We start from the raw sequence: 27,548 nt of genomic DNA, 5'->3' as shown, positions 1-27,548 counted from the left end.
AAGGGCCTAAACTGGCCACTTTCATCATGATTTTTCCCCAAAACTGTTGGTGATACAAATAGAAAAATCAGGTCAAACATCCTTCCTCCCAAGGAAGTTACTACGTGAGCATTGCCAGAACAATCTGACATACAGAAAATATTTTCGGCCTACACTGGCGTGGAATCGCCAATAGCATTCACAAAGTATTTATATGTGTGGCATATAAAGAGTAAAAAATGGACTTACTATGTTGATGAGTGTGAGGACATAGTTCTGTACGTGCTCCTTGCCATGGAAGCGCACCACAGAGTCGTCCACAGCCAGCAGCACCTCGATGTTGTAGTCGTCCTTCTTGGCGTGCCGCCGTTTGCGCTCAGACTCTGTCAGCTTGAGCTCCAAGAGGTCCAGAGCACCGGGGAGGTCAGCAATCCCAAAGTCTGTCACTGTGTGGAGGGGAAGAGACATGAGGAATTACAACAAGGAACAATTAGCATATTTAGCATATTCATGTAAACATGAACAGCATGTTCAAGTAACATAGCAACATGTAGCCTACAGCAGTATGTTTACATGAGGAATTACAACAAGTAACATAGCAACATTTAGCCTACAGCAAGCAGCATGTTTACATGAGGAATTACAACAATCAACATAGCAACATTTAGCCTACAGCAAGCAGCATGTTTACATGAGGAATTACAACAAGTAACATAGCAACATTTAGCCAACAGCAGCATGTTTACATGAGGAATTACAACAAGTAACATAGCAACATTTAGCCTACAGCAGCATGTTTACATGAGGAATTACAACAAGTAACATAGCAACATTTAGCCTACAGCAAGCAGCATGTTTACATGAGGAATTACAACAAGTAACATAGCAACATTTAGCCGACAGCAGCATGTTTACATGAGGAATTACAACAAGTAACATAGCAACATTTAGCCTACAGCAGCATGTTTACATGAGGAATTACAACAAGTAACATAGCAACATGTAGCCTACAGCAAGCAGCATGTTTACATGAGGAATTACAACAAGTAACATAGCAACATTTAGCCTACAGCAAGCAGCATGTTTACATGAGGAATTACAACAATCAACATAGCAACATTTAGCCTACAGCAACATACAGCAAGCAGCATGTTTACATGAGGAATTACAACAAGTAACATAGCAACATTTAGCCAACAGCAAGCAGCATGTTTACATGAGGAATTACAACAAGTAACATAGCAACATTTAGCCTACAGCAGCATGTTTACATGAGGAATTACAACAAGTAACATAGCAACATTTAGCCTACAGCAAGCAGCATGTTTACATGAGGAATTACAACAAGTAACATAGCAACATTTAGCATACAGCAGCATGTTTACATGAGGATGAGGAGGTAACATAGCAACATGGCCTCCTCTCCGATGTTTACATGAGGCTCCCAATTCCCTATTTAGTGCACTCCCAATTCCCTATTTAGTGCACTCCCAATTCCCTATTTAGTGCACTCCCAATTCCCTATTTAGTGCACTCCCAATTCCCTATTTAGTGCACTCCCAATTCCCTATTTAGTGCACTCCTCGTAGGTGCTCCACAACATTAAAAATGGAAAACGGTGCCATTGGGGACATAACCTACGAGTTTGCTGCTCAAGCGTTGGTCAAGCGTTGATCAAAAGTAGTGCACTTAGATAGGAAATGGGGAGAAATATGGGACACAACCAAGCTTTGGAATTGTCTCGTCTCAATGATGCAGACAGTCCAGACATGAACATGAGAGACTGTATAAGGCTGAACTGAGACCTGTACAATGATGCAGACTGTCCAGACATGAACAGGGTAGACTGTACAAGGCTGAACTGAGACCTGTACAATGATGCAGACTGTCCAGACATGAACAGGAGAGACTGTACAAGGCTGAACTGAGACCTGTACAATACAACGACCCCTTGATATAATATATATAATATATATGCCATTTAGCAGACGCTTTTATCCAAAGCGACTTACAGTCATGTGTGCATACATTCTATGTATGGGTGGTCCCGGGGATCAAACCCACTACCCTGGCTTTACAAGCACCATGCTCTACCAACTGAGCTACAGAAGGACCACAATCATACATCAAAAACAGCATGACAAGCCAACATCCTCTTCCTGCTCAACCCCCTCAACATCCTCTTCCTGCTCAAACCCCTTAACATCCTCTTCCTGCTCAACCCCCTCAACATCCTCTTCCTGCTCAACCCCCTCAACATCCTCTTCCTGCTCAACCCCCTCAACATCCTCTTCCTGCTCAACCCCTCAACATCCTCTTCCTGCTCAAACCCCTCAACATCCTCTTCCTGCTCAACCCCCTCAACATCCTCTTCCGGCTCAACCCCCTAAGTAGACTATATATATAATGTTGATGTCCTGTACATCAGAGACATCATCTTCTGTAATATACAACTTAAAGAAACATTCTCAGTAGGATATGATTTGGCATTTTAGATATTTTATTTTTAAGCTGTTTGTGTCCCTGGAAAATGACTCGGCAAAATGCAACAGTTACCTGTAAAGTCAACAATGGAAAGAACGGAAACCATCCGAAATAACAGTTAAGGACAATAGCAAAACATAATAATGTTTTTAATTTCCTTATTGAACATTATTGTTGTCAACAGCAACAGGAATGTGTCTGGATAAAATGTGTTATTACCATGTAGAAACAGCCTGGTGTTATAAAACATGGAATTTGACTATGGACAGCTGGAAATGATCACATTCCACCATGACGGCAAGGAATCTCTGCCACCTCACTACGCTGTCTGAGACCCACACACTAGACCAGACGGGCATCCAGCCTGGGCTCAATACTATTCCAAATCGAGGCCTTTCAGCGCTTGCTCTAGCCTGCTTCCTAATGCAGACAGTTCCAGGAAGGTGAATCATATAAATGTTCCTAGGTGAGAAACAGCACAGCATAGAGAAGAGAAAATACTACTGTGTCGTTAGAACGAATACTTGGAATCTGTCGGACAAATAATAGGCTGCCACAGAGGAAGGTTTGTCTCAGTGGCTGGAAATACAAGGGTTCTCTATGTGTCTAAGGTAAATTCATCCTCTACTCTATAGAAATACAAGGGTTCTCTATGTGTCTAAGGTAAATTCATCCTCTACTCTATAGAAATACAAGGGTTCTCTATGTGTCTAAGGTCCAATCATCCTCTACTCTACTCTACTCTACTCTATAGAAATACAAGGGTTCTCTATGTGTCTAAGGTCCAATCATCCTCTACTCTACTCTATAGAAATACAAGGGCTCTCTATGTGCCTAAGGTAAATTCATCCTCTACTCTATAGAAATACAAGGGTTCTCTATGTGTCTAAGGTAAATTCATCCTCTACTCTATAGAAATACAAGGGTTCTCTATGTGTCTAAGGTAAATTCATCCTCTACTCTATAGAAATACAAGGGTTCTCTATGTGTCTAAGGTAAATTCATCCTCTACTCTATAGAAATACAAGGGTTCTCTATGTGTCTAAGGTCCAATCATCCTCTACTCTACTCTACTCTACTCTATAGAAATACAAGGGTTCTCTATGTGTCTAAGGTCCAATCATCCTCTACTCTACTCTATAGAAATACAAGGGCTCTCTATGTGCCTAAGGTAAATTCATCCTCTACTCTATAGAAATACAAGGGTTCTCTATGTGTCTAAGGTAAATTCCAATCATTCAATCATCCTCTACTCTACTCTATAGAAATACAAGGGCTCTCTATGTGTCTAAGGTCCAATCATCCTCTACTCTATAGAAATACAAGGGTTCTCTATGTGTCTAAGGTCCAATCATCCTCTACTCTACTCTATAGAAATACAAGGGCTCTCTATGTGTCTAAGGTCCAATCATTCTCTACTCTATAGAAATACAAGGGCTCTCTATGTGTCTAAGGTCCAATCATCCTCTACTCTATAGAAATACAAGGGCTCTCTATGTGTCTAAGGTCCAATCATCCTCTACTCTCTACAAGGGTTCTCTATAGAAATACAAGGGTTCTCTATGTGTCTAAGGTCCAATCATCCTCTACTCTATAGAAATACAAGGGTTCTCTATGTGCCTAAGGTAAATTCATCCTCTACTCTATAGAAATACAAGGGTTCTCTATGTGTCTAAGGTAAATTCATCCTCTACTCTATAGAAATACAAGGGTTCTCTATGTGTCTAAGGTAAATTCATCCTCTACTCTATAGAAATACAAGGGTTCTCTATGTGTCTAAGGTCCAATCATCCTCTACTCTACTCTATAGAAATACAAGGGCTCTCTATGTGTCTAAGGTCCAATCATCCTCTACTCTATAGAAATACAAGGGCTCTCTATGTGTCTAAGGTCCAATCATCCACTACTCTATAGAAATACAAGGGCTCTCTATGTGTCTAAGGTCCAATCATCCACTACTCTATAGAAATACAAGGGCTCTCTATGTGTCTAAGGTTCAATCATCCTCTACTCTACTCTATAGAAATACAAGGGCTCTCTATGTGTCTAAGGTCCAATCATCCTCTACTCTATAGAAATACAAGGGCTCTCTATGTGTCTAAGGTCCAATCATCCTCTACTCTACTCTACTCTATAGAAATACAAGGGTTCTCTATGTGTCTAAGGTCCAATCATCCTCTACTCTACTCTACTCTATAGAAATACAAGGGCTCTCTATGTGTCTAAGGTACAATCATCCTTGACTCTATAGAAATACAAGGGCTCTCTATGTGTCTAAGGTCCAATCATCCTCTACTCTACTCTACTCTATAGAAATACAAGGGCTCTCTATGTGTCTAAGGTCCAATCATCCTCTACTCTATAGAAATACAAGGGCTCTCTATGTATCTAAGGTCCAATCATCCTCTACTCTACTCTACTCTATAGAAATACAAGGGCTCTCTATGTACAAGGGCTCTCTATGTGTCTAGGTCCAATCATCCTCTACTCTACTCTACTCTATAGAAATACAAGGGCTCTATGTGTCTAAGGTCCAATCATCTACTCTACTCTATAGAAATACAAGGGCTCTCTATGTATCTAAGGTCCAAGCATCCACATGGGAGGTTGGAGATAGCAGGTGTCCATTGACATGATTGAGATAATATCAGAATAAACTGAGGAAGGTTTTGCATGTCCATTGTCATGATTGACAATGTGACAAACTGAGAGAAGGTTTTGCATTGCTGTCAGTAACAATGTGACAAACTGAGAGAAGGTTTTGCATTGCTGTCAGTGACAATGTGACAAACTGAGAGAAGGTTTTGCATTGCTGTCAGTGACAGTGTGACAAACTGAGAGAAGGTTTTGCATTGCTGTCAGTGACAGTGTGACAAACTGAGAGAAGGTTTTGCATTGCTGTCAGTGACAGTGTGACAAACTGAGAGAAGTAGCTAAACTTGACAAATAGGATGCATGGTTGTAAATGGCCCAGCCAGCTGCCTATACATTCCAGTACTTTCAGAACCACATCATGGTTGTAAATGGCCCAGCCAGCTGCCTATACATTCCAGTACTTTCAGAACCACATCATTACAGCCTGACTGCTGTAAGACCGTCAGTGGTAACCCGTCACTCTGAATACGTTGGCGAGAAGTTTCTCTGAGACAGGGCGGTTTGATATGAACCGCGGGGGAAACGTTCTCCACAAGCTGTCACGGTCACCGGGGTGACTTTGTTGTTATTGATACTGGACCCGCGGGAGAGCATGGGATATAATCCATACTTCACACTGTACTGATGGTCTGAATGGTATGCATACGACCATAGTTACAATGGTAACTTCCGTTCTAGTATCAGATAGGAGTTCAAATCATCAAATCAAATGTATTTATATAGCCCTTCGTACATCAGCTGATATCTCAAAGTGCTGTACAGAAACCCAGCCTAAAACCCCAAACAGCAAGTAATGCAGGTGTAGAAGCACGGTGGCTAGGAAAAACTCCCTAGAAAGGCCAAAACCTAGGAAGAAACCTAGAGAGGAACAAGGCTTTGTGGAGTTCTTTGGCTTGTAACCATAGCAGATCCCTTTTGGTGCTCTATAGAACCCTTTTTTAAAGGTTCTATAAAGAACCATGCTCACGAGGTTCTAAATGGAACCTGTATGGTGATATGAAGAACTCTTTCCTCAGGTTCTATATTCACGGGTTGCACGTTGCGTCACAATATTGTTTTGAACGTTCGTTTTAGGACTGACGCCCGACTGAGCATTCTACTCAATGCATCCTCATTGGGTGCTGATGACGGGTTGATCTGAAAGTGCATTACTGAGGCTTGAAAACAAAAATGACATTTATAAAGGCAAATAAATAGTAGGAAAACATTTTGTCATCATTTTGATGTCGCCAGATTGACTTTAGCTGCAGTATAACGTTACCTAGCTAGCTAAACTTGAGGGGAGACGTCCAGGTTGATTTTAGCTGCAGTATAAAGTTAGCTAGCTAGCTAAGCTTGAGGGGAGACCTCCAGATTGACTTTAGCTGCAGTATAACGTTAGCTAGCTAGCTAAGCATGAGGAGACCTCCAGATTTTAGCTAGCTAATGTTAGGGTCCTTTATAGAACATTTATGGAGAATGGTTCTATAAAGAACCTTCTTTAATCTTAAAGGTTCTTTGTAGATCCTATTGAAAACCATACAGGGTTTTATTCTGGTCAGACATGTTATATTGTTCAAATTCCCTAGGTGTTATTATTGACACGTTGAAACAAGTGAGCTTCCTCTGGAGCAGCTGGGGTCCCTGAGGAGAGAATTGAGACCCACTGACTGATTTAGTCAGCTGTTCTCAACTAACACAAGGCCATAACATGAGTCTTTCACAGGACACCGTCACTGACCATTGTCATATCTAATATGTAATGGAATTACACATCAGATAAACTGACATGACTCTAACTCACAATTGCACAAAAAGAGCTGTGCGTAAACCACGCCCCAAAATATTCTAATGAGCTGCTTCCCCTACATTTTAACTTTCAGTAAAAGAAGAAAGAACCATTTTATGAACTGTAAAGAACCCTAGTTCTGAACTGTAAAGAACCCTAGTTCTGAACTGTAAAGAACCCTAGTTCTGAACTGTAAAGAACCCTAGTTCTGAACTGTAATGAACCCTAGTTCTGAACTGTAAAGAACCCTAGTTCTGAACTGCGAAGAACCATTAAAGAGCTCAAAGGGCTATTTGAGGCATTATGGTTCCACGTAGAACGATCACCTTTCCCAAAGAATCCTTGAGGAACCCTCATTGTTTTAGTGTGTATGACTGTACATCACCTTTACAGTCACAGACACTGGAGAGAGAATCTACGGCACCTATAACAGTAGGACAGCCTGCCACCAGATGCTCAAGCTATTGTTCACGGACAGGAGGGAATTCATAGAGGAGTCAGGTCCATTTGAACTGTAGAGCAGAGAGACAGACTTTCCCCCAGTGCTTTCATAGGGGCCGAGCATTCCTCACTGCTGTGTGCAGTGTGTGTGTGTGTGTGTGCTTGTGTGTGTGTGTGTGTGTGTGTGTGTGTGTGTGTCTGTGTGTGTGTGTGTGCATGAGTGTGTGTGTGTGTGTGTGTGTCTGTGTGTGTGTGTGTGTGTGTGTGTGTGTGTGTGTGTGTGTGTGTGTGTGTGTGTCTGTGTGTGTGTGCAACAGTCTGTCTGCTGTGTGTGTGTGTGTCTGCTGTGTGTGTGTGCATGAGTGTGTGTGTGTGTGTGTGTGTGTGTGTGTGTGTGTGTGTGTGTGTGTGTGTGTGTGTGTGTGTGTGTGTGTGTGTGTGTGTGTGTGTGTGTGTGTGTGTGTGTGTGTGTGTGTGTGTGTGTGTGTGTGTGCACTCACCCTCCTCTTTCCACTACACTGGTGGTGTTCCCTTCCCTTACCTTCATTGGGGAGGTCCTTCCTTGTTTGGACTGGTTCACTTTTGATGGCAGATCTCCTGTAGACCACATGGACACGACCTTTCACCTCCACATCCTGCTGACCCTTCTCCAGAGGCTCGATGAAAAACTCCCGTTATCAGTCCGGATCAGGCCTGCCTGGAAAAAACACAGCTCTTCACATAATGTGGTTTAAAGTACTTAAGTAAAAAAATACTTTAAAGTACTACTTAAGTACTTGTTTTGGGGGTATCTGCACTTCACTTTACAATTTATATTTTCGACCATTTTTACTTTTACTACATTCCTTAATAAGAAAATAATGTACTTTTTACTTCATACATTTTCCTTGACACCCAAAAGTACTGGTTACATTTTGAATGCTTAGCAGGACAGGAAACTGGTCCAATTTAAGCCCTTAACAGAACATCCCAGTAGGGATCTACTGCCTCTGATCCGGTGCACTCACTGGACACACATACTTCATTTTGTAAATGATGTCTGAATGATGGAGTGTGCTTCTGGCTACCTGAAAATTATTATTATTATATATTTTACATGATGCCATCTGGTTTGCTTAATTTGAAATTATTTTAAATTATTTATACTTTTACTTTTCATACTTAAGTATCTTTTAGCAACTACATTTACTTTTGATACTTAAGTATATTTTAAACCAAATACTTTTAGACTTTTCCTCAAATAGAATTTTACTGGGTGACTTTTACTTGAGATATTTTCTATTAAGGTTTATTTACTTTTTCCCAACCACTATTCACTTTAGTACCTATAACACCAGGTCTCTACATTAGTACACAGGCCTCTACATTAGTACACAGGCCTCTACATTAGTACACAGGCCTCTACATTAGTACACAGATCTCTACATTAGTACACAGATCTCTACATTAGTACACAGGCCTCCACATTAGTACACAGGCCTCTACATTAGTACACAGGCCTCTACATTAGTACACAGGCCTCTACATTAGTACACAGATCTCTACATTAGTACACAGGCCTCTACATTAGTACACAGATCTCTACATTAGTACACAGGCCTCCACATTAGTACACAGGCCTCTACATTAGTACACAGGCCTCTACATTAGTACACAGATCTCTACATTAGTACACAGGCCTCTACATTAGTACACAGGCCTCTACATTAGTACACAGATCTCTACATTAGTACACAGGCCTCTACATTAGTACACAGATCTCTACATTAGTACACAGGCCTCCACATTAGTACACAGGCCTCCACATTAGTACACAGGCCTCCGTACTAGTACACAGGCCTCTACATTAGTACACAGGCCTCCACATTAGTACACAGGCCTCTACATTAGTACACAGGCCTCTACATTAGTACACAGGCCTCTACATTAGTACACAGGCCTCTACATTAGTACACAGGCCTCCACATTAGTACACAGGCCTCTACATTAGTACACAGGCCTCCACATTAGTACACAGGCCTCTACATTAGTACACAGGCCTCTACATTAGTACACAGGCCTCTACATTAGTACACAGGCCTCCACATTAGTACACAGGCCTCTACATTAGTACACAGGCCTCCACATTAGTACACAGGCCTCTACATTAGTACACAGGCCTCTACATTAGTACACAGGCCTCTACATTAGTACACAGGCCTCCACATTAGTACACAGGCCTCCACATTAGTACACAGGCCTCTACATTAGTACACAGGCCTCCGTATTACTACACTCAGTGTTCAAAGGTTGTTGATTGGCCCTTCACAAGCCCTTAGTATCAGCCCTAGGTATGGAATAACCCCAGTATAATACCAGGCTGTATACTATAACCCCAGTATAATACAGTATAATAAGTATAATTGTTATTGTGAAGTGGAAACGTCTAGGAGCAACAACGGCTCAGCCGCAAAGTGGTAGGCCACACAAGCTCACACAATGTGACCTCCGAGTGCTGAAGTGCAAAGCGCTTAAAAATATTCTGTCCTCAGTTGCAACACTCACTACCGAGGTACAAACTGCCTCTGGAAGCAACGTCAGCACAAAAACTTTGTCTGGAGCTTCATGAAATGGGTTTCCATGGCCGAGCAGCTACACAACAAACCTAAGATCACCATGCGCAATGCCAAGAGTCAGCTGGAGTGGTGTAAAGCTCGCGGCCATTGGACTCTGGAGCAGTGGAAACACGTTCTTTGGAGTGATGAATCACGCTTCACCATCTGGCAGTCCAACAGGATGAATCTGGGTTTTGCGGATGCCAGGAGAACTCTTCCTGCCTGATTGCATAGTGACAACTGTAAAGTTTGGTGGAGGAGGAATAATGGTCTGGTTCGGGCCCCTTAGTTCCAATGAAGAGAAATCTTAACGGTACAGCATACAACGACATTCTAGACGATTTTGTGCTTCCAACTTTGTAGCAACAGATTGGAAAAGGCCCTTTCCTGTTTCAGCATGACAATACACCCGTGCACAAAGCGAGGTCCATACAGAAATGGTTTGTCGAGATTGGTGTGGAAGAACTTGACTGGCCTGCACAGAACCCTGACCTCAACCCAATCAAACACCATTGGGATGAATTTGAACTCTGACTACAAGCCATGCCTAATCGCCCAACATCAGTGCCCGACCTCACTAATGCTCTTGTGGTTGGAATGGAAGCCCCACAGTAATGATCAATATCTAGTGGAAAGCCTTCCCCAAATAGTGGAGGCTGTTATAGCAGCAAAGGAGGACCAACTCCATACTAATGACCATGATTTAGGAATGAGATGTTGGATGAGCAGGTTTCCACATACTTTTGGTCATTTTTTAAGGTGAATTATTGAATTCACCTTAAAAAGCTATTTTTAAAATGATTTCCCTTCTCTTCCATATCCATCCTTGAGTAATCTTCTCTTCTTTCAAGTTGTAATTGTAGAGGAGCTGATAATTATCAAAAGGAAGTTAGCCTACAGTGTATGGAGGAATCAATGGGGAAATTATATAGGTCGAAATAATTGAGATAATTATTTCAAAACTATTGGAAAACGTTCCACTGTGTGTTTTTCTCCAAGCAAATTGTATATCTGATTGAGCGTCTCTATTCATGCGGTTTTATTCAATAGTTTGAACAATAATAGTAAAAAAATATTAAAGAAGGACATATTCAATTGCGGGGCTACTGTGAGGTAAACTCATTTTAAACCAATCACTGGAGAGGCAGAGGTCCATAATAACCTCTAAACTGTACAAAGGACACAAGACCAGCTCTCTCTCTCTGTGTGTCTCATCTCAACTCTGTATGACCCCTAAGAGTTTGATTCAAAGCAAAGAGAGAGAGATGGCAGAGCCCAGGGTCTTCCGTACTGGTTCTGAGTCCAGACTCCAGAGCCATGCCATCTGGCACAGTAATTTCTGCATGATTGTAGAGCACTCCTTTCCTCTCTAATCCTCCCCTCTCTTCCTTTCCTCTTCTCCTCTCCCCCATCCACCCGTCTCCTCTCCCCATCCACCCGTCTCCTCTCCCCATCCACCCCTCTCCTCTCCCCCATCCACCCGTCTCCTCTCCCCCATCCACCCGTCTCCTCTCCCCCATCCACCCCTCTCCTCTCCCCCATCCACCCGTCTCCTCTCCCCCATCCACCCGTCTCCTCTCCCCCATCCACCCCTCTCCTCTCTCCACTTGTCTTCTCCTCTCCTCTCTTCTCTCCTCCTCCTCCTTTCCCCTCTCTCCCTCTCCTCTCCTCCTCCTCTCTCCTCCTTTCCTCTCTCCCTCTTCTCTCCTCTTCCTCTCCTCTCTCCTCCTCTTCCTCGCTCTTCCCCTCCTCCTCCCCTCCTTCTCCTCGCTCTTCTCGCTCCTCCTCTCCTCTCCTCTCCTCTCCTCTCCTCTCTCCTCCTCCTCCTCTCCTCTCTCCAGACTATAATTAACCATTTCAGTCCACCAGTAGTTTGATGATGCAATCCCATGACAGAGAGAAGTTAACAATTCCTCTCACATGTATAAATGTGTGAAGACATTTGTTCGGTAACGTCATTAACAGTCGTGGATTCCTTTCAGAAATGTGTCAACACCCGTAAACTCAGTTGAAATGTGTGACACGGTACATTTTGTTGGATGTGATGCTTTAGAGTCTGTACTCATGTCCAACATTCTCTGAGGAACCCACACCCTTTCCTTTAGAAAATACAGTAGGCCATCATTATACTGGTTAAAAAGGGGAAGAAAAAAACAAATGCATTTTGGCAGGGAGAGATATGTATTTCCAGATCCCAGACAAAATGGTACACTACTTAATATGCACAGGAAGTGAGAACAACTGTTTAGCAGCCAAATAACCCCCTATCATAAAGAATCCTCAGCATCGTCTCATACATAACTCGCTGTGAGGAAAAACAAAGTCACAAGTTGGACAGGTACCAGTAACACACTGGAGGTGGTGTAGCCTATAGGAAAGAACGGAGGGATCCGTCACTTTAAAACCAGGAAATGCCAGGCAGGTACCAGTAACACACTGGAGGTGGTGTAGCCTATAGGAAAGAACGTAGGGATCCGTCACTTTAAAACCAGGAAATGCCAGGCAGGTACCAGTAACACACTGGAGGTGGTGTAGCCTATAGGAAAGAACGGAGGGATCCGTCACTTTAAAACCAGGAAATGCCAGGCAGGTACCAGTAACACACTGGAGGTGGTGTAGCCTATAGGAAAGAACGGAGAGATCCATCACTTTAAAACCAGGAAATGCCAGGCAGGTACCAGTAACACACTGGAGGTGGTGTAGCCTATAGGAAAGAACGGAGAGATCCATCACTTTAAAACTAGGAAATGCCAGGCAGGTACCAGTAACACACTGGAGGTGGTGTAGCCTATAGGAAAGAACGGAGGGATCCGTCACTTTAAAACCAGGAAATGCCAGGCAGGTACCAGTAACACACTGGAGGTGGTGTAGCCTATAGGAAAGAACGGAGGGATCCATCACTTTAAAACCAGGAAATGCCAGGCAGGTACCAGTAACACACTGGAGGTGGTGTAGCCTATAGGAAAGAACGGAGAGATCCATCACTTTAAAACCAGGAAATGCCAGGCAGGTACCAGTAACACACTGGAGGTGGTGTAGCCTATAGGAAAGAACGGAGAGATCCATCACTTTAAAACCAGGAAATGCCAGGCAGGTACCAGTAACACACTGGAGGTGGTGTAGCCTATAGGAAAGAACGGAGAGATCCATCACTTTAAAACCAGGAAATGCCAGGCAGGTACCAGTAACACAGGAGGTGGTGTAGCCTATAGGAAAGAACGGAGGGATCCATCACTTTAAAACCAGGAAATGCCAGGCAGGTACCAGTAACACTGGAGGTGGTGTAGCCTATAGGAAAGAACGGAGGGATCCGTCACTTTAAAACCAGGAAATGCCAGGCAGGTACCAGTAACACTGGAGGTGGTGTAGCCTATAGGAAAGAACGGAGGGATCCGTCACTTTAAAACCAGGAAATGCCAGGCAGGTACCAGTAACACACTGGAGGTGGTGTAGCCTATAGGAAAGAACGGAGGGATCCGTCACTTTAAAACCAGGAAATGCCAGGCAGGTACCAGTAACACTGGAGGTGGTGTAGCCTATAGGAAAGAACGTAGGGATCCGTCACTTTAAAACCAGGAAATGCCAGGCAGGTACCAGTAACACACTGGAGGTGGTGTAGCCTATAGGAAAGAACGGAGAGATCCATCACTTTAAAACCAGGAAATGACAGGCAGGTACCAGTAACACTGGAGGTGGTGTAGCCTATAGGAAAGAACGTAGGGATCCGTCACTTTAAAACCAGGAAATGCCAGGCAGGTACCAGTAACACACTGGAGGTGGTGTAGCCTATAGGAAAGAACGGAGGGATCCATCACTTTAAAACCAGGAAATGCCAGGCAAAGAAATGTATGAATACTTCCTCTGTGGTATTTTCTTTTACCAGCCAGCTGGCTGGTGGGCGGAAACTGAACTGGGGCTGTCTGGGGGTGGGGGGGACGTCTAGTTACACCACTCCAGAACGCTACAGCAGCCAAACATCTGGGAGGCTGGGAGAGGCGATGAGGGAATAGCCTGGACTACTGAGTCTAATGGGAGAATGGGGGAATAGCCTGGCCTACTGAGTCTAGTGGGAGAATGGGGGAATAGCCTGGTCTCCTGAGTCTAATGGGAGAATGGGGGAATAGCCTGGACTACTGAGTCTAATGGGAGGCTGGGAGAGGCGATGAGGGAATAGCCTGGACTACTGAGTCTAATGGGAGAATGGGGGAATAGCCTGGCCTCCTGAGTCTAATGGGAGAATGGGGGAATAGCCTGGACTACTGAGTCTAATGGGAGGCTGGGAGAGGCGATGAGGGAATAGCCTGGACTACTGAGTCTAATGGGAGAATGGGGGAATAGCCTGGACTACTGAGTCTAATGGGAGAATGGGGGAATAGCCTGGCCTACTGAGTCTAATGGGAGAATGTGAGAGGAGATGAGGGAATAGCCTGGACTACTGAGTCTAATGGGAGGCTGGGAGAGGAGATGAGGGAATAGCCTGGACTACTGAGTCTAATGGGAGAATGTGAGAGGCGATGAGGGAATAGCCTGGACAACTGAGTCTAATGGGAGAATGGGGGAATAGCCTGGCCTACTGAGTCTAATGGGAGACTGGGAGAGGCGATGGGGGAATAGCCTGGACTACTGAGTCTAATGGGAGAATGGGGGAATAGCCTGGACTACTGGTCTAATGGGAGAATGGGGGAATAGCCTGGACTACTGAGTCTAATGGGAGGCTGGGAGAGGAGATGAGGGAATAGCCTGGCCTACTGAGTCTAATATGAGGCTGGGAGAGGAGATGGGGGAATAGCCTGGCCTACTGAGTCTAATGGGAGGCTGAGAGAGGATATGGGGGAATAGCCTGGCCTACTGAGTCTAATATGAGGCTGAGAGAGGAGATGGGGGAATAGCCTGGCCTACTGAGTCTAATGGGAGACTGGGAGAGGAGAAGGGGAATAGCCTGGACTACTGAGTCTAATGGGAGACTGGGAGAGGAGATGAGGGAATAGCCTGGACTACTGAGTCTAATGGGAGACTGGGAGAGGAGATGGGGAATAGCCTGGCCTACTGAGTCTAATGGGAGGCTGGGAGAGGAGATGGGGGAATAGCCTGGCCTACTGAGTCTAATGGGAGACTGGGAGAGGCGATGGGGGAATAGCCTGGCCTACTGAGTCTAATGGGAGAATGGGGGAATAGCCTGGCCTACTGAGTCTAATGGGAAAATGGGGGAATAGCCTGGCCTACTGAGTCTAATGGGAGGCTGGGAGAGGAGATGGGGGATAGCCTGGACTACTGAGTCTAATAGGAGAATAGCCTGGCCTACTGAGTCTAATGGGAGAATGGGAGAATAGCCTGGCCTACTGAGTCTAATGGGAGGCTGGGAGAGGAGATGGGGGAATAGCCTGGCCTACTGAGTCTAATAGGAGAATGGGAGAATAGCCTGGCCTACTGAGTCTAATGGGAGAATGGGAGAATAGCCTGGCCTACTGAGTCTAATGGGAGGCTGGGAGAGGAGATGGGGGAATAGCCTGGCCTACTGAGTCTAATGGGAGACTGGGAGAGGCGATGGGGGAATAGCCTGGCCTACTGAGTCTAATATGAGTCTGAGAGAGGAGATGGGGGAATAGCCTGGCCTACTGAGTCTAATATGAGTCTGAGAGAGGAGATGGGGGAATAGCCTGGCCTACTGAGTCTAATATGATACTGAGAGAGGAGATGGGGGAATAGCCTGGCCTACTGAGTCTAATGGGAGGCTGGGAGAGGAGATGGGGGAATAGCCTGGACTACTGAGTCTAATGGGAGACTGGGAGAGGAGATGGGGGAATAGCCTGGACTACTGAGTCTAATATGAGGCTGAGAGAGGAGATGGGGGAATAGCCTGGCCTACTGAGTCTAATATGAGGCTGGGAGAGGAGATGGGGGAATAGCCTGGCCTACTGAGTCTAATGGGAGAATGGGGGAATAGCCTGGCCTACTGAGTCTAATGGGAGAATGGGGGAATAGCCTGGACTACTGAGTCTAATGGGAGGCTGGGAGAGGAGATGGGGGAATAGCCTGAACTACTGAGTCTAATGGAAGACTGGGAGAGGAGATGGGGGAATAGCCTGGACTACTGAGTCTAATATGAGGCTGAGAGAGGAGATGGGGGAATAGCCTGGCCTACTGAGTCTAATGGGAGGCTGGGAGAGGAGATGGGGAATAGCCTGGCCTACTGAGTCTAATATGAGGCTGAGAGAGGAGATGGGGGAATAGCCTGGCCTACTGAGTCTAATGGGAGGCTGGGAGAGGAGATGGGGGAATAGCCTGGCCTACTGAGTCTAATATGAGGCTGAGAGAGGAGATGTGGGAATAGCCTGGCCTATTGAGTCTAATATGAGGCTGAGAGAGGAGATGGGGGAATAGCCTGGCCTACTGAGTCTAATATGAGGCTGGGAGAGGAGATGGGGAATAGCCTGGACTACTGAGTCTAATGGGAGGCTGGAAGAGGAGATGGGGGAATAGCCTGGCCTACTGAGTCTAATGGGAGACTGGGAGAGGAGATGGGGAATAGCCTGGCCTACTGAGTCTAATGGGAGGCTGGGAGAGGAGATGGGGGAATAGCCTGGCCTACTGAGTCTAATGGGAGACTGGGAGAGGCGATGGGGGAATAGCCTGGCCTACTGAGTCTAATGGGAGAATGGGGGAATAGCCTGGCCTACTGAGTCTAATGGGAAAATGGGGGAATAGCCTGGCCTACTGAGTCTAATGGGAGGCTGGGAGAGGAGATGGGGGATAGCCTGGACTACTGAGTCTAATAGGAGAATGGGAGAATAGCCTGGCCTACTGAGTCTAATGGGAGAATGGGAGAATAGCCTGGCCTACTGAGTCTAATGGGAGGCTGGGAGAGGAGATGGGGGAATAGCCTGGCCTACTGAGTCTAATAGGAGAATGGGAGAATAGCCTGGCCTACTGAGTCTAATGGGAGAATGGGAGAATAGCCTGGCCTACTGAGTCTAATGGGAGGCTGGGAGAGGAGATGGGGGAATAGCCTGGCCTACTGAGTCTAATGGGAGACTGGGAGAGGCGATGGGGGAATAGCCTGGCCTACTGAGTCTAATATGAGTCTGAGAGAGGAGATGGGGGAATAGCCTGGCCTACTGAATCTAATATGAGTCTGAGAGAGGAGATGGGGGAATAGCCTGGCCTACTGAGTCTAATATGATACTGAGAGAGGAGATGGGGGAATAGCCTGGCCTACTGAGTCTAATGGGAGGCTGGGAGAGGAGATGGGGGAATAGCCTGGACTACTGAGTCTAATGGGAGACTGGGAGAGGAGATGGGGGAATAGCCTGGACTACTGAGTCTAATATGAGGCTGAGAGAGGAGATGGGGGAATAGCCTGGCCTACTGAGTCTAATATGAGGCTGGGAGAGGAGATGGGGGAATAGCCTGGCCTACTGAGTCTAATGGGAGAATGGGGGAATAGCCTGGCCTACTGAGTCTAATGGGAGAATGGGGGAATAGCCTGGACTACTGAGTCTAATGGGAGGCTGGGAGAGGAGATGGGGGAATAGCCTGAACTACTGAGTCTAATGGAAGACTGGGAGAGGAGATGGGGGAATAGCCTGGACTACTGAGTCTAATATGAGGCTGAGAGAGGAGATGGGGGAATAGCCTGGCCTACTGAGTCTAATGGGAGGCTGGGAGAGGAGATGGGGAATAGCCTGGCCTACTGAGTCTAATATGAGGCTGAGAGAGGAGATGGGGGAATAGCCTGGCCTACTGAGTCTAATGGGAGGCTGGGAGAGGAGATGGGGAATAGCCTGGCCTACTGAGTCTAATATGAGGCTGAGAGAGGAGATGTGGGAATAGCCTGGCCTATTGAGTCTAATATGAGGCTGAGAGAGGAGATGGGGAATAGCCTGGCCTACTGAGTCTAATATGAGGCTGGGAGAGGAGATGGGGAATAGCCTGGACTACTGAGTCTAATGGGAGGCTGGAAGAGGAGATGGGGAATAGCCTGGCCTACTGAGTCTAATGGGAGACTGGGAGAGGAGATGGGGAATAGCCTGGACTACTGAGTCTAATATGAGGCTGGGAGAGGAGATGGGGGAATAGCCTGGCCTACTGAGTCTAATGGGAGGCTGAGAGAGGAGATGTGGGAATAGCCTGGCCTACTGAGTCTAATATGAGGCTGGGAGAGGAGATGGGGGAATAGCCTGGCCTACTGAGTCTAATATGATGCTGGGAGAGGAGATGGGGAATAGCCTGGCCTACTGAGTCTAATATGATGCTGGGAGAGGAGATGGGGAATAGCCTGGACTACTGAGTCTAATGGGAGGCTGGGAGAGGAGATGGGGGAATAGCCTGGCCTACTGAGTCTAATAGGAGAATGGGAGAATAGCCTGGCCTACTGAGTCTAATGGGAGAATGGGAGAATAGCCTGGCCTACTGAGTCTAATGGGAGGCTGGGAGAGGAGATGGGGGAATAGCCTGGCCTACTGAGTCTAATGGGAGACTGGGAGAGGCGATGGGGGAATAGCCTGGCCTACTGAGTCTAATATGAGTCTGAGAGAGGAGATGGGGGAATAGCCTGGCCTACTGAGTCTAATATGAGTCTGAGAGAGGAGATGGGGGAATAGCCTGGCCTACTGAGTCTAATATGATACTGAGAGAGGAGATGGGGGAATAGCCTGGCCTACTGAGTCTAATGGGAGGCTGGGAGAGGAGATGGGGGAATAGCCTGGACTACTGAGTCTAATGGGAGACTGGGAGAGGAGATGGGGGAATAGCCTGGACTACTGAGTCTAATATGAGGCTGAGAGAGGAGATGGGGGAATAGCCTGGCCTACTGAGTCTAATATGAGGCTGGGAGAGGAGATGGGGGAATAGCCTGGCCTACTGAGTCTAATGGGAGAATGGGAGAATAGCCTGGCCTACTGAGTCTAATGGGAGAATGGGGGAATAGCCTGGACTACTGAGTCTAATGGGAGGCTGGGAGAGGAGATGGGGGAATAGCCTGAACTACTGAGTCTAATGGAAGACTGGGAGAGGAGATGGGGGAATAGCCTGGACTACTGAGTCTAATATGAGGCTGAGAGAGGAGATGGGGGAATAGCCTGGCCTACTGAGTCTAATGGGAGGCTGGGAGAGGAGATGGGGAATAGCCTGGCCTACTGAGTCTAATATGAGGCTGAGAGAGGAGATGGGGGAATAGCCTGGCCTACTGAGTCTAATGGGAGGCTGGGAGAGGAGATGGGGGAATAGCCTGGCCTACTGAGTCTAATATGAGGCTGAGAGAGGAGATGTGGGAATAGCCTGGCCCATTGAGTCTAATATGAGGCTGAGAGAGGAGATGGGGGAATAGCCTGGCCTACTGAGTCTAATATGAGGCTGGGAGAGGAGATGGGGAATAGCCTGGACTACTGAGTCTAATATGAGGCTGGAAGAGGAGATGGGGGAATAGCCTGGCCTACTGAGTCTAATGGGAGACTGGGAGAGGAGATGGGGGAATAGCCTGGACTACTGAGTCTAATATGAGGCTGGGAGAGGAGATGAGGGAATAGCCTGGCCTACTGAGTCTAATATGAGGCTGGGAGAGGAGATGGGGGAATAGCCTGGCCTACTGAGTCTAATGGGAGGCTGAGAGAGGATATGGGGGAATAGCCTGGCCTATTGAGTCTAATATGAGGCTGAGAGAGGAGATGGGGGAATAGCCTGGCCTACTGAGTCTAATGGGAGACTGGGAGAGGAGAAGGGGAATAGCCTGGACTACTGAGTCTAATGGGAGACTGGGAGAGGAGATGAGGGAATAGCCTGGACTACTGAGTCTAATGGGAGACTGGGAGAGGAGATGGGGAATAGCCTGGCCTACTGAGTCTAATGGGAGGCTGGGAGAGGAGATGGGGGAATAGCCTGGCCTACTGAGTCTAATGGGAGACTGGGAGAGGCGATGGGGGAATAGCCTGGCCTACTGAGTCTAATGGGAGAATGGGGGAATAGCCTGGCCTACTGAGTCTAATGGGAAAATGGGGGAATAGCCTGGCCTACTGAGTCTAATGGGAGGCTGGGAGAGGAGATGGGGGATAGCCTGGACTACTGAGTCTAATAGGAGAATGGGAGAATAGCCTGGCCTACTGAGTCTAATGGGAGAATGGGAGAATAGCCTGGCCTACTGAGTCTAATGGGAGGCTGGGAGAGGAGATGGGGGAATAGCCTGGCCTACTGAGTCTAATAGGAGAATAGCCTGGCCTACTGAGTCTAATGGGAGAATGGGAGAATAGCCTGGCCTACTGAGTCTAATGGGAGGCTGGGAGAGGAGATGGGGAATAGCCTGGCCTACTGAGTCTAATGGGAGACTGGGAGAGGCGATGGGGAATAGCCTGGCCTACTGAGTCTAATATGAGTCTGAGAGAGGAGATGGGGAATAGCCTGGCCTACTGAGTCTAATATGAGTCTGAGAGAGGAGATGGGGGAATAGCCTGGCCTACTGAGTCTAATATGATACTGAGAGAGGAGATGGGGAATAGCCTGGCCTACTGAGTCTAATGGGAGGCTGGGAGAGGAGATGGGGAATAGCCTGGACTACTGAGTCTAATGGGAGACTGGGAGAGGAGATGGGGAATAGCCTGGACTACTGAGTCTAATATGAGGCTGAGAGAGGAGATGGGGGAATAGCCTGGCCTACTGAGTCTAATATGAGGCTGGGAGAGGAGATGGGGGAATAGCCTGGCCTACTGAGTCTAATGGGAGAATGGGGGAATAGCCTGGCCTACTGAGTCTAATGGGAGAATGGGGGAATAGCCTGGACTACTGAGTCTAATGGGAGGCTGGGAGAGGAGATGGGGGAATAGCCTGAACTACTGAGTCTAATGGAAGACTGGGAGAGGAGATGGGGGAATAGCCTGGACTACTGAGTCTAATATGAGGCTGAGAGAGGAGATGGGGGAATAGCCTGGCCTACTGAGTCTAATGGGAGGCTGGGAGAGGAGATGGGGAATAGCCTGGCCTACTGAGTCTAATATGAGGCTGAGAGAGGAGATGGGGGAATAGCCTGGCCTACTGAGTCTAATGGGAGGCTGGGAGAGGAGATGGGGGAATAGCCTGGCCTACTGAGTCTAATATGAGGCTGAGAGAGGAGATGTGGGAATAGCCTGGCCTATTGAGTCTAATATGAGGCTGAGAGAGGAGATGGGGGAATAGCCTGGCCTACTGAGTCTAATATGAGGCTGGGAGAGGAGATGGGGAATAGCCTGGACTACTGAGTCTAATGGGAGGCTGGAAGAGGAGATGGGGGAATAGCCTGGCCTACTGAGTCTAATGGGAGACTGGGAGAGGAGATGGGGGAATAGCCTGGACTACTGAGTCTAATATGAGGCTGGGAGAGGAGATGGGGGAATAGCCTGGCCTACTGAGTCTAATGGGAGGCTGAGAGAGGAGATGTGGGAATAGCCTGGCCTACTGAGTCTAATATGAGGCTGGGAGAGGAGATGGGGGAATAGCCTGGCCTACTGAGTCTAATATGATGCTAAGAGAGGAGATGGGGAATAGCCTGGACTACTGAGTCTAATGGGAGGCTGGGAGAGGAGATGGGGGAATAGCCTGGCCTACTGAGTCTAATAGGAGAATGGGAGAATAGCCTGGCCTACTGAGTCTAATGGGAGAATGGGAGAATAGCCTGGCCTACTGAGTCTAATGGGAGGCTGGGAGAGGAGATGGGGGAATAGCCTGGCCTACTGAGTCTAATGGGAGACTGGGAGAGGCGATGGGGGAATAGCCTGGCCTACTGAGTCTAATATGAGTCTGAGAGAGGAGATGGGGAATAGCCTGGCCTACTGAGTCTAATATGAGTCTGAGAGAGGAGATGGGGGAATAGCCTGGCCTACTGAGTCTAATATGATACTGAGAGAGGAGATGGGGAATAGCCTGGCCTACTGAGTCTAATGGGAGGCTGGGAGAGGAGATGGGGAATAGCCTGGACTACTGAGTCTAATGGGAGACTGGGAGAGGAGATGGGGGAATAGCCTGGACTACTGAGTCTAATATGAGGCTGAGAGAGGAGATGGGGGAATAGCCTGGCCTACTGAGTCTAATATGAGGCTGGGAGAGGAGATGGGGAATAGCCTGGCCTACTGAGTCTAATGGGAGAATGGGGAATAGCCTGGCCTACTGAGTCTAATGGGAGAATGGGGGAATAGCCTGGACTACTGAGTCTAATGGGAGGCTGGGAGAGGAGATGGGGGAATAGCCTGAACTACTGAGTCTAATGGAAGACTGGGAGAGGAGATGGGGAATAGCCTGGACTACTGAGTCTAATATGAGGCTGAGAGAGGAGATGGGGAATAGCCTGGCCTACTGAGTCTAATGGGAGGCTGGGAGAGGAGATGGGGAATAGCCTGGCCTACTGAGTCTAATATGAGGCTGAGAGAGGAGATGGGGAATAGCCTGGCCTACTGAGTCTAATGGGAGGCTGGGAGAGGAGATGGGGGAATAGCCTGGCCTACTGAGTCTAATATGAGGCTGAGAGAGGAGATGTGGGAATAGCCTGGCCTATTGAGTCTAATATGAGGCTGAGAGAGGAGATGGGGGAATAGCCTGGCCTACTGAGTCTAATATGAGGCTGGGAGAGGAGATGGGGAATAGCCTGGACTACTGAGTCTAATGGGAGGCTGGAAGAGGAGATGGGGGAATAGCCTGGCCTACTGAGTCTAATGGGAGACTGGGAGAGGAGATGGGGGAATAGCCTGGACTACTGAGTCTAATATGAGGCTGGGAGAGGAGATGGGGGAATAGCCTGGCCTACTGAGTCTAATGGGAGGCTGAGAGAGGAGATGTGGGAATAGCCTGGCCTACTGAGTCTAATATGAGGCTGGGAGAGGAGATGGGGAATAGCCTGGCCTACTGAGTCTAATATGATGCTGGGAGAGGAGATGGGGAATAGCCTGGCCTACTGAGTCTAATATGATGCTGGGAGAGGAGATGGGGAATAGCCTGGACTACTGAGTCTAATGGGAGGCTGAGAGAGGAGATGTGGGAATAGCCTGGCCTACTGAGTCTAATATGAGGCTGGAAGAGGAGATGGGGGAATAGCCTGGACTACTGAGTCTAATGGGAGGCTGGGAGAGGAGATGGGGGAATAGCCTGGCCTACTGAGTCTAATATGAGGCTGAGAGAGGAGATGTGGGAATAGCCTGGCCTACTGAGTCTAATATGATGCTGGGAGAGGAGATGGGGAATAGCCTGGCCTACTGAGTCTAATATGATGCTGGGAGAGGAGATGGGGAATAGCCTGGACTACTGAGTCTAATGGGAGGCTGAGAGAGGAGATGTGGGAATAGCCTGGCCTACTGAGTCTAATATGAGGCTGGAAGAGGAGATGGGGAATAGCCTGGACTACTGAGTCTAATGGGAGGCTGGGAGAGGAGATGGGGAATAGCCTGGCCTACTGAGTCTAATATGAGGCTGAGAGAGGAGATGTGGGAATAGCCTGGCCTACTGAGTCTAATATGAGGCTGGGAGAGGAGATGGGGAATAGCCTGGCCTACTGAGTCTAATATGATGCTGGGAGAGGAGATGGGGAATAGCCTGGACTACTGAGTCTAATGGGAGGCTGAGAGAGGAGATGTGGGAATAGCCTGGCCTACTGAGTCTAATATGAGGCTGGAAGAGGAGATGGGGGAATAGCCTGGACTACTGAGTCTAATGGGAGGCTGGGAGAGGAGATGGGGGAATAGCCTGGCCTACTGAGTCTAATATGAGGCTGAGAGAGGAGATGTGGGAATAGCCTGGCCTACTGAGTCTAATATGAGGCTGGGAGAGGAGATGGGGAATAGCCTGGCCTACTGAGTCTAATATGATGCTGGGAGAGGAGATGGGGAATAGCCTGGACTACTGAGTCTAATGGGAGGCTGAGAGAGGAGATGTGGGAATAGCCTGGCCTACTGAGTCTAATATGAGGCTGGAAGAGGAGATGGGGGAATAGCCTGGACTACTGAGTCTAATGGGAGGCTGGGAGAGGAGATGGGGGAATAGCCTGGCCTACTGAGTCTAATATGAGGCTGAGAGAGGAGATGTGGGAATAGCCTGGCCTACTGAGTCTAATATGAGGCTGGGAGAGGAGATGGGGGAATAGCCTGGCCTACTGAGTCTAATATGAGACTGAGAGAGGAGATGGGGGAATAGCCTGGCCTACTGAGTCTAATGGGAGGCTGGGAGAGGAGATGGGGGAATAGCCTGGACTACTGAGTCTAATGGGAGACTGGGAGAGGAGATGGGGGAATAGCCTGGACTACTGAGTCTAATATGAGGCTGAGAGAGGAGATGGGGGAATAGCCTGGCCTACTGAGTCTAATATGAGGCTGGGAGAGGAGATGGGGGAATAGCCTGGCCTACTGAGTCTAGTGGGAGAATGGGGGAATAGCCTGGTCTCCTGAGTCTAATGGGAGAATGGGGGAATAGCCTGGACTACTGAGTCTAATGGGAGGCTGGGAGAGGCGATGAGGGAATAGCCTGGACTACTGAGTCTAATGGGAGAATGGGGGAATAGCCTGGCCTCCTGAGTCTAATGGGAGAATGGGGGAATAGCCTGGACTACTGAGTCTAATGGGAGGCTGGGAGAGGCGATGAGGGAATAGCCTGGACTACTGAGTCTAATGGGAGAATGGGGGAATAGCCTGGACTACTGAGTCTAATGGGAGAATGGGGGAATAGCCTGGCCTACTGAGTCTAATGGGAGAATGTGAGAGGAGATGAGGGAATAGCCTGGACTACTGAGTCTAATGGGAGGCTGGGAGAGGAGATGAGGGAATAGCCTGGACTACTGAGTCTAATGGGAGAATGTGAGAGGCGATGAGGGAATAGCCTGGACTACTGAGTCTAATGGGAGAATGGGGGAATAGCCTGGCCTACTGAGTCTAATGGGAGACTGGGAGAGGCGATGGGGGAATAGCCTGGACTACTGAGTCTAATGGGAGAATGGGGGAATAGCCTGGACTACTGGTCTAATGGGAGAATGGGGGAATAGCCTGGACTACTGAGTCTAATGGGAGGCTGGGAGAGGAGATGAGGGAATAGCCTGGCCTACTGAGTCTAATATGAGGCTGGGAGAGGAGATGGGGGAATAGCCTGGCCTACTGAGTCTAATGGGAGGCTGAGAGAGGATATGGGGAATAGCCTGGCCTACTGAGTCTAATATGAGGCTGAGAGAGGAGATGGGGAATAGCCTGGCCTACTGAGTCTAATGGGAGACTGGAGGAGAAGGGGAATAGCCTGGACTACTGAGTCTAATGGGAGACTGGGAGAGGAGATGAGGGAATAGCCTGGACTACTGAGTCTAATGGGAGACTGGGAGAGGAGATGGGGAATAGCCTGGCCTACTGAGTCTAATGGGAGGCTGGGAGAGGAGATGGGGAATAGCCTGGCCTACTGAGTCTAATGGGAGACTGGGAGAGGCGATGGGGAATAGCCTGGCCTACTGAGTCTAATGGGAGAATGGGGAATAGCCTGGCCTACTGAGTCTAATGGGAAAATGGGGAATAGCCTGGCCTACTGAGTCTAATGGGAGGCTGGGAGAGGAGATGGGGGATAGCCTGGACTACTGAGTCTAATAGGAGAATGGGAGAATAGCCTGGCCTACTGAGTCTAATGGGAGAATGGGAGAATAGCCTGGCCTACTGAGTCTAATGGGAGGCTGGGAGAGGAGATGGGGGAATAGCATGGCCTACTGAGTCTAATAGGAGAATGGGAGAATAGCCTGGCCTACTGAGTCTAATGGGAGAATGGGAGAATAGCCTGGCCTACTGAGTCTAATGGGAGGCTGGGAGAGGAGATGGGGGAATAGCCTGGCCTACTGAGTCTAATGGGAGACTGGGAGAGGCGATGGGGGAATAGCCTGGCCTACTGAGTCTAATATGAGTCTGAGAGAGGAAATGGGGGAATAGCCTGGCCTACTGAGTCTAATATGAGTCTGAGAGAGGAGATGGGGGAATAGCCTGGCCTACTGAGTCTAATATGATACTGAGAGAGGAGATGGGGGAATAGCCTGGCCTACTGAGTCTAATGGGAGGCTGGGAGAGGAGATGGGGGAATAGCCTGGACTACTGAGTCTAATGGGAGACTGAGAGAGGAGATGGGGAATAGCCTGGACTACTGAGTCTAATATGAGGCTGAGAGAGGAGATGGGGAATAGCCTGGCCTACTGAGTCTAATGGGAGGCTGGGAGAGGAGATGGGGAATAGCCTGGCCTACTGAGTCTAATATGAGGCTGAGAGAGGAGATGGGGAATAGCCTGGCCTACTGAGTCTAATGGGAGGCTGGGAGAGGAGATGGGGAATAGCCTGGCCTACTGAGTCTAATATGAGGCTGAGAGAGGAGATGTGGGAATAGCCTGGCCTATTGAGTCTAATATGAGGCTGAGAGAGGAGATGGGGGAATAGCCTGGCCTACTGAGTCTAATATGAGGCTGGGAGAGGAAATGGGGAATAGCCTGGACTACTGAGTCTAATGGGAGGCTGGAAGAGGAGATGGGGGAATAGCCTGGCCTACTGAGTCTAATGGGAGACTGGGAGAGGAGATGGGGGAATAGCCTGGACTACTGAGTCTAATATGAGGCTGGGAGAGGAGATGGGGGAATAGCCTGGCCTACTGAGTCTAATGGGAGGCTGAGAGAGGAGATGTGGGAATAGCCTGGCCTACTGAGTCTAATATGAGGCTGGGAGAGGAGATGGGGGAATAGCCTGGCCTACTGAGTCTAATATGATGCTGGGAGAGGAGATGGGGAATAGCCTGGCCTACTGAGTCTAATATGATGCTGGGAGAGGAGATGGGGAATAGCCTGGACTACTGAGTCTAATGGGAGGCTGGGAGAGGAGATGGGGGAATAGCCTGGCCTACTGAGTTTAATAGGAGAATGGGAGAATAGCCTGGCCTACTGAGTCTAATGGGAGAATGGGAGAATAGCCTGGCCTACTGAGTCTAATGGGAGGCTGGGAGAGGAGATGGGGGAATAGCCTGGCCTACTGAGTCTAATGGGAGACTGGGAGAGGCGATGGGGGAATAGCCTGGCCTACTGAGTCTAATATGAGTCTGAGAGAGGAGATGGGGGAATAGCCTGGCCTACTGAGTCTAATATGAGTCTGAGAGAGGAGATGGGGAATAGCCTGGCCTACTGAGTCTAATATGATACTGAGAGAGGAGATGGGGAATAGCCTGGCCTACTGAGTCTAATGGGAGGCTGGGAGAGGAGATGGGGGAATAGCCTGGACTACTGAGTCTAATGGGAGACTGGGAGAGGAGATGGGGGAATAGCCTGGACTACTGAGTCTAATATGAGGCTGAGAGAGGAGATGGGGAATAGCCTGGCCTACTGAGTCTAATATGAGGCTGGGAGAGGAGATGGGGGAATAGCCTGGCCTACTGAGTCTAATGGGAGAATGGGGAATAGCCTGGCCTACTGAGTCTAATGGGAGAATGGGGGAATAGCCTGGACTACTGAGTCTAATGGGAGGCTGGGAGAGGAGATGGGGAATAGCCTGAACTACTGAGTCTAATGGAAGACTGGGAGAGGAGATGGGGGAATAGCCTGGACTACTGAGTCTAATATGAGGCTGAGAGAGGAGATGGGGAATAGCCTGGCCTACTGAGTCTAATGGGAGGCTGGGAGAGGAGATGGG

The 27,548-nt window shown here is 48.0% G+C and overlaps 1 protein-coding gene across 1 annotated transcript in view; it reads right to left on the bottom strand.

The window, feature by feature from the left end:
• Window positions 1-232: 232 nt before the first annotated feature.
• LOC127921784 (A disintegrin and metalloproteinase with thrombospondin motifs 14) overlaps window positions 233-27,548 on the bottom strand; it is a 96,359-nt gene continuing 69,043 nt past the window's right edge. The window contains exons 3-4 of the mRNA XM_052505383.1: window positions 7,869-8,024; window positions 233-425 (exon numbers count right to left, since the gene is read on the bottom strand). Coding sequence (XP_052361343.1) covers window positions 7,950-8,024 — 75 coding nt within the window. The 3' untranslated portion in view covers window positions 233-425; window positions 7,869-7,949. The remainder of the gene's footprint in view (window positions 426-7,868; window positions 8,025-27,548) is intronic.

The sequence above is a fragment of the Oncorhynchus keta genome, unplaced genomic scaffold (genome assembly GCF_023373465.1).
Source record: "Oncorhynchus keta strain PuntledgeMale-10-30-2019 unplaced genomic scaffold, Oket_V2 Un_contig_23541_pilon_pilon, whole genome shotgun sequence".
Classification (NCBI taxonomy): Eukaryota; Metazoa; Chordata; class Actinopteri; order Salmoniformes; family Salmonidae; genus Oncorhynchus; species Oncorhynchus keta.
This window is presented reverse-complemented; position numbering and strand designations above follow the sequence as displayed.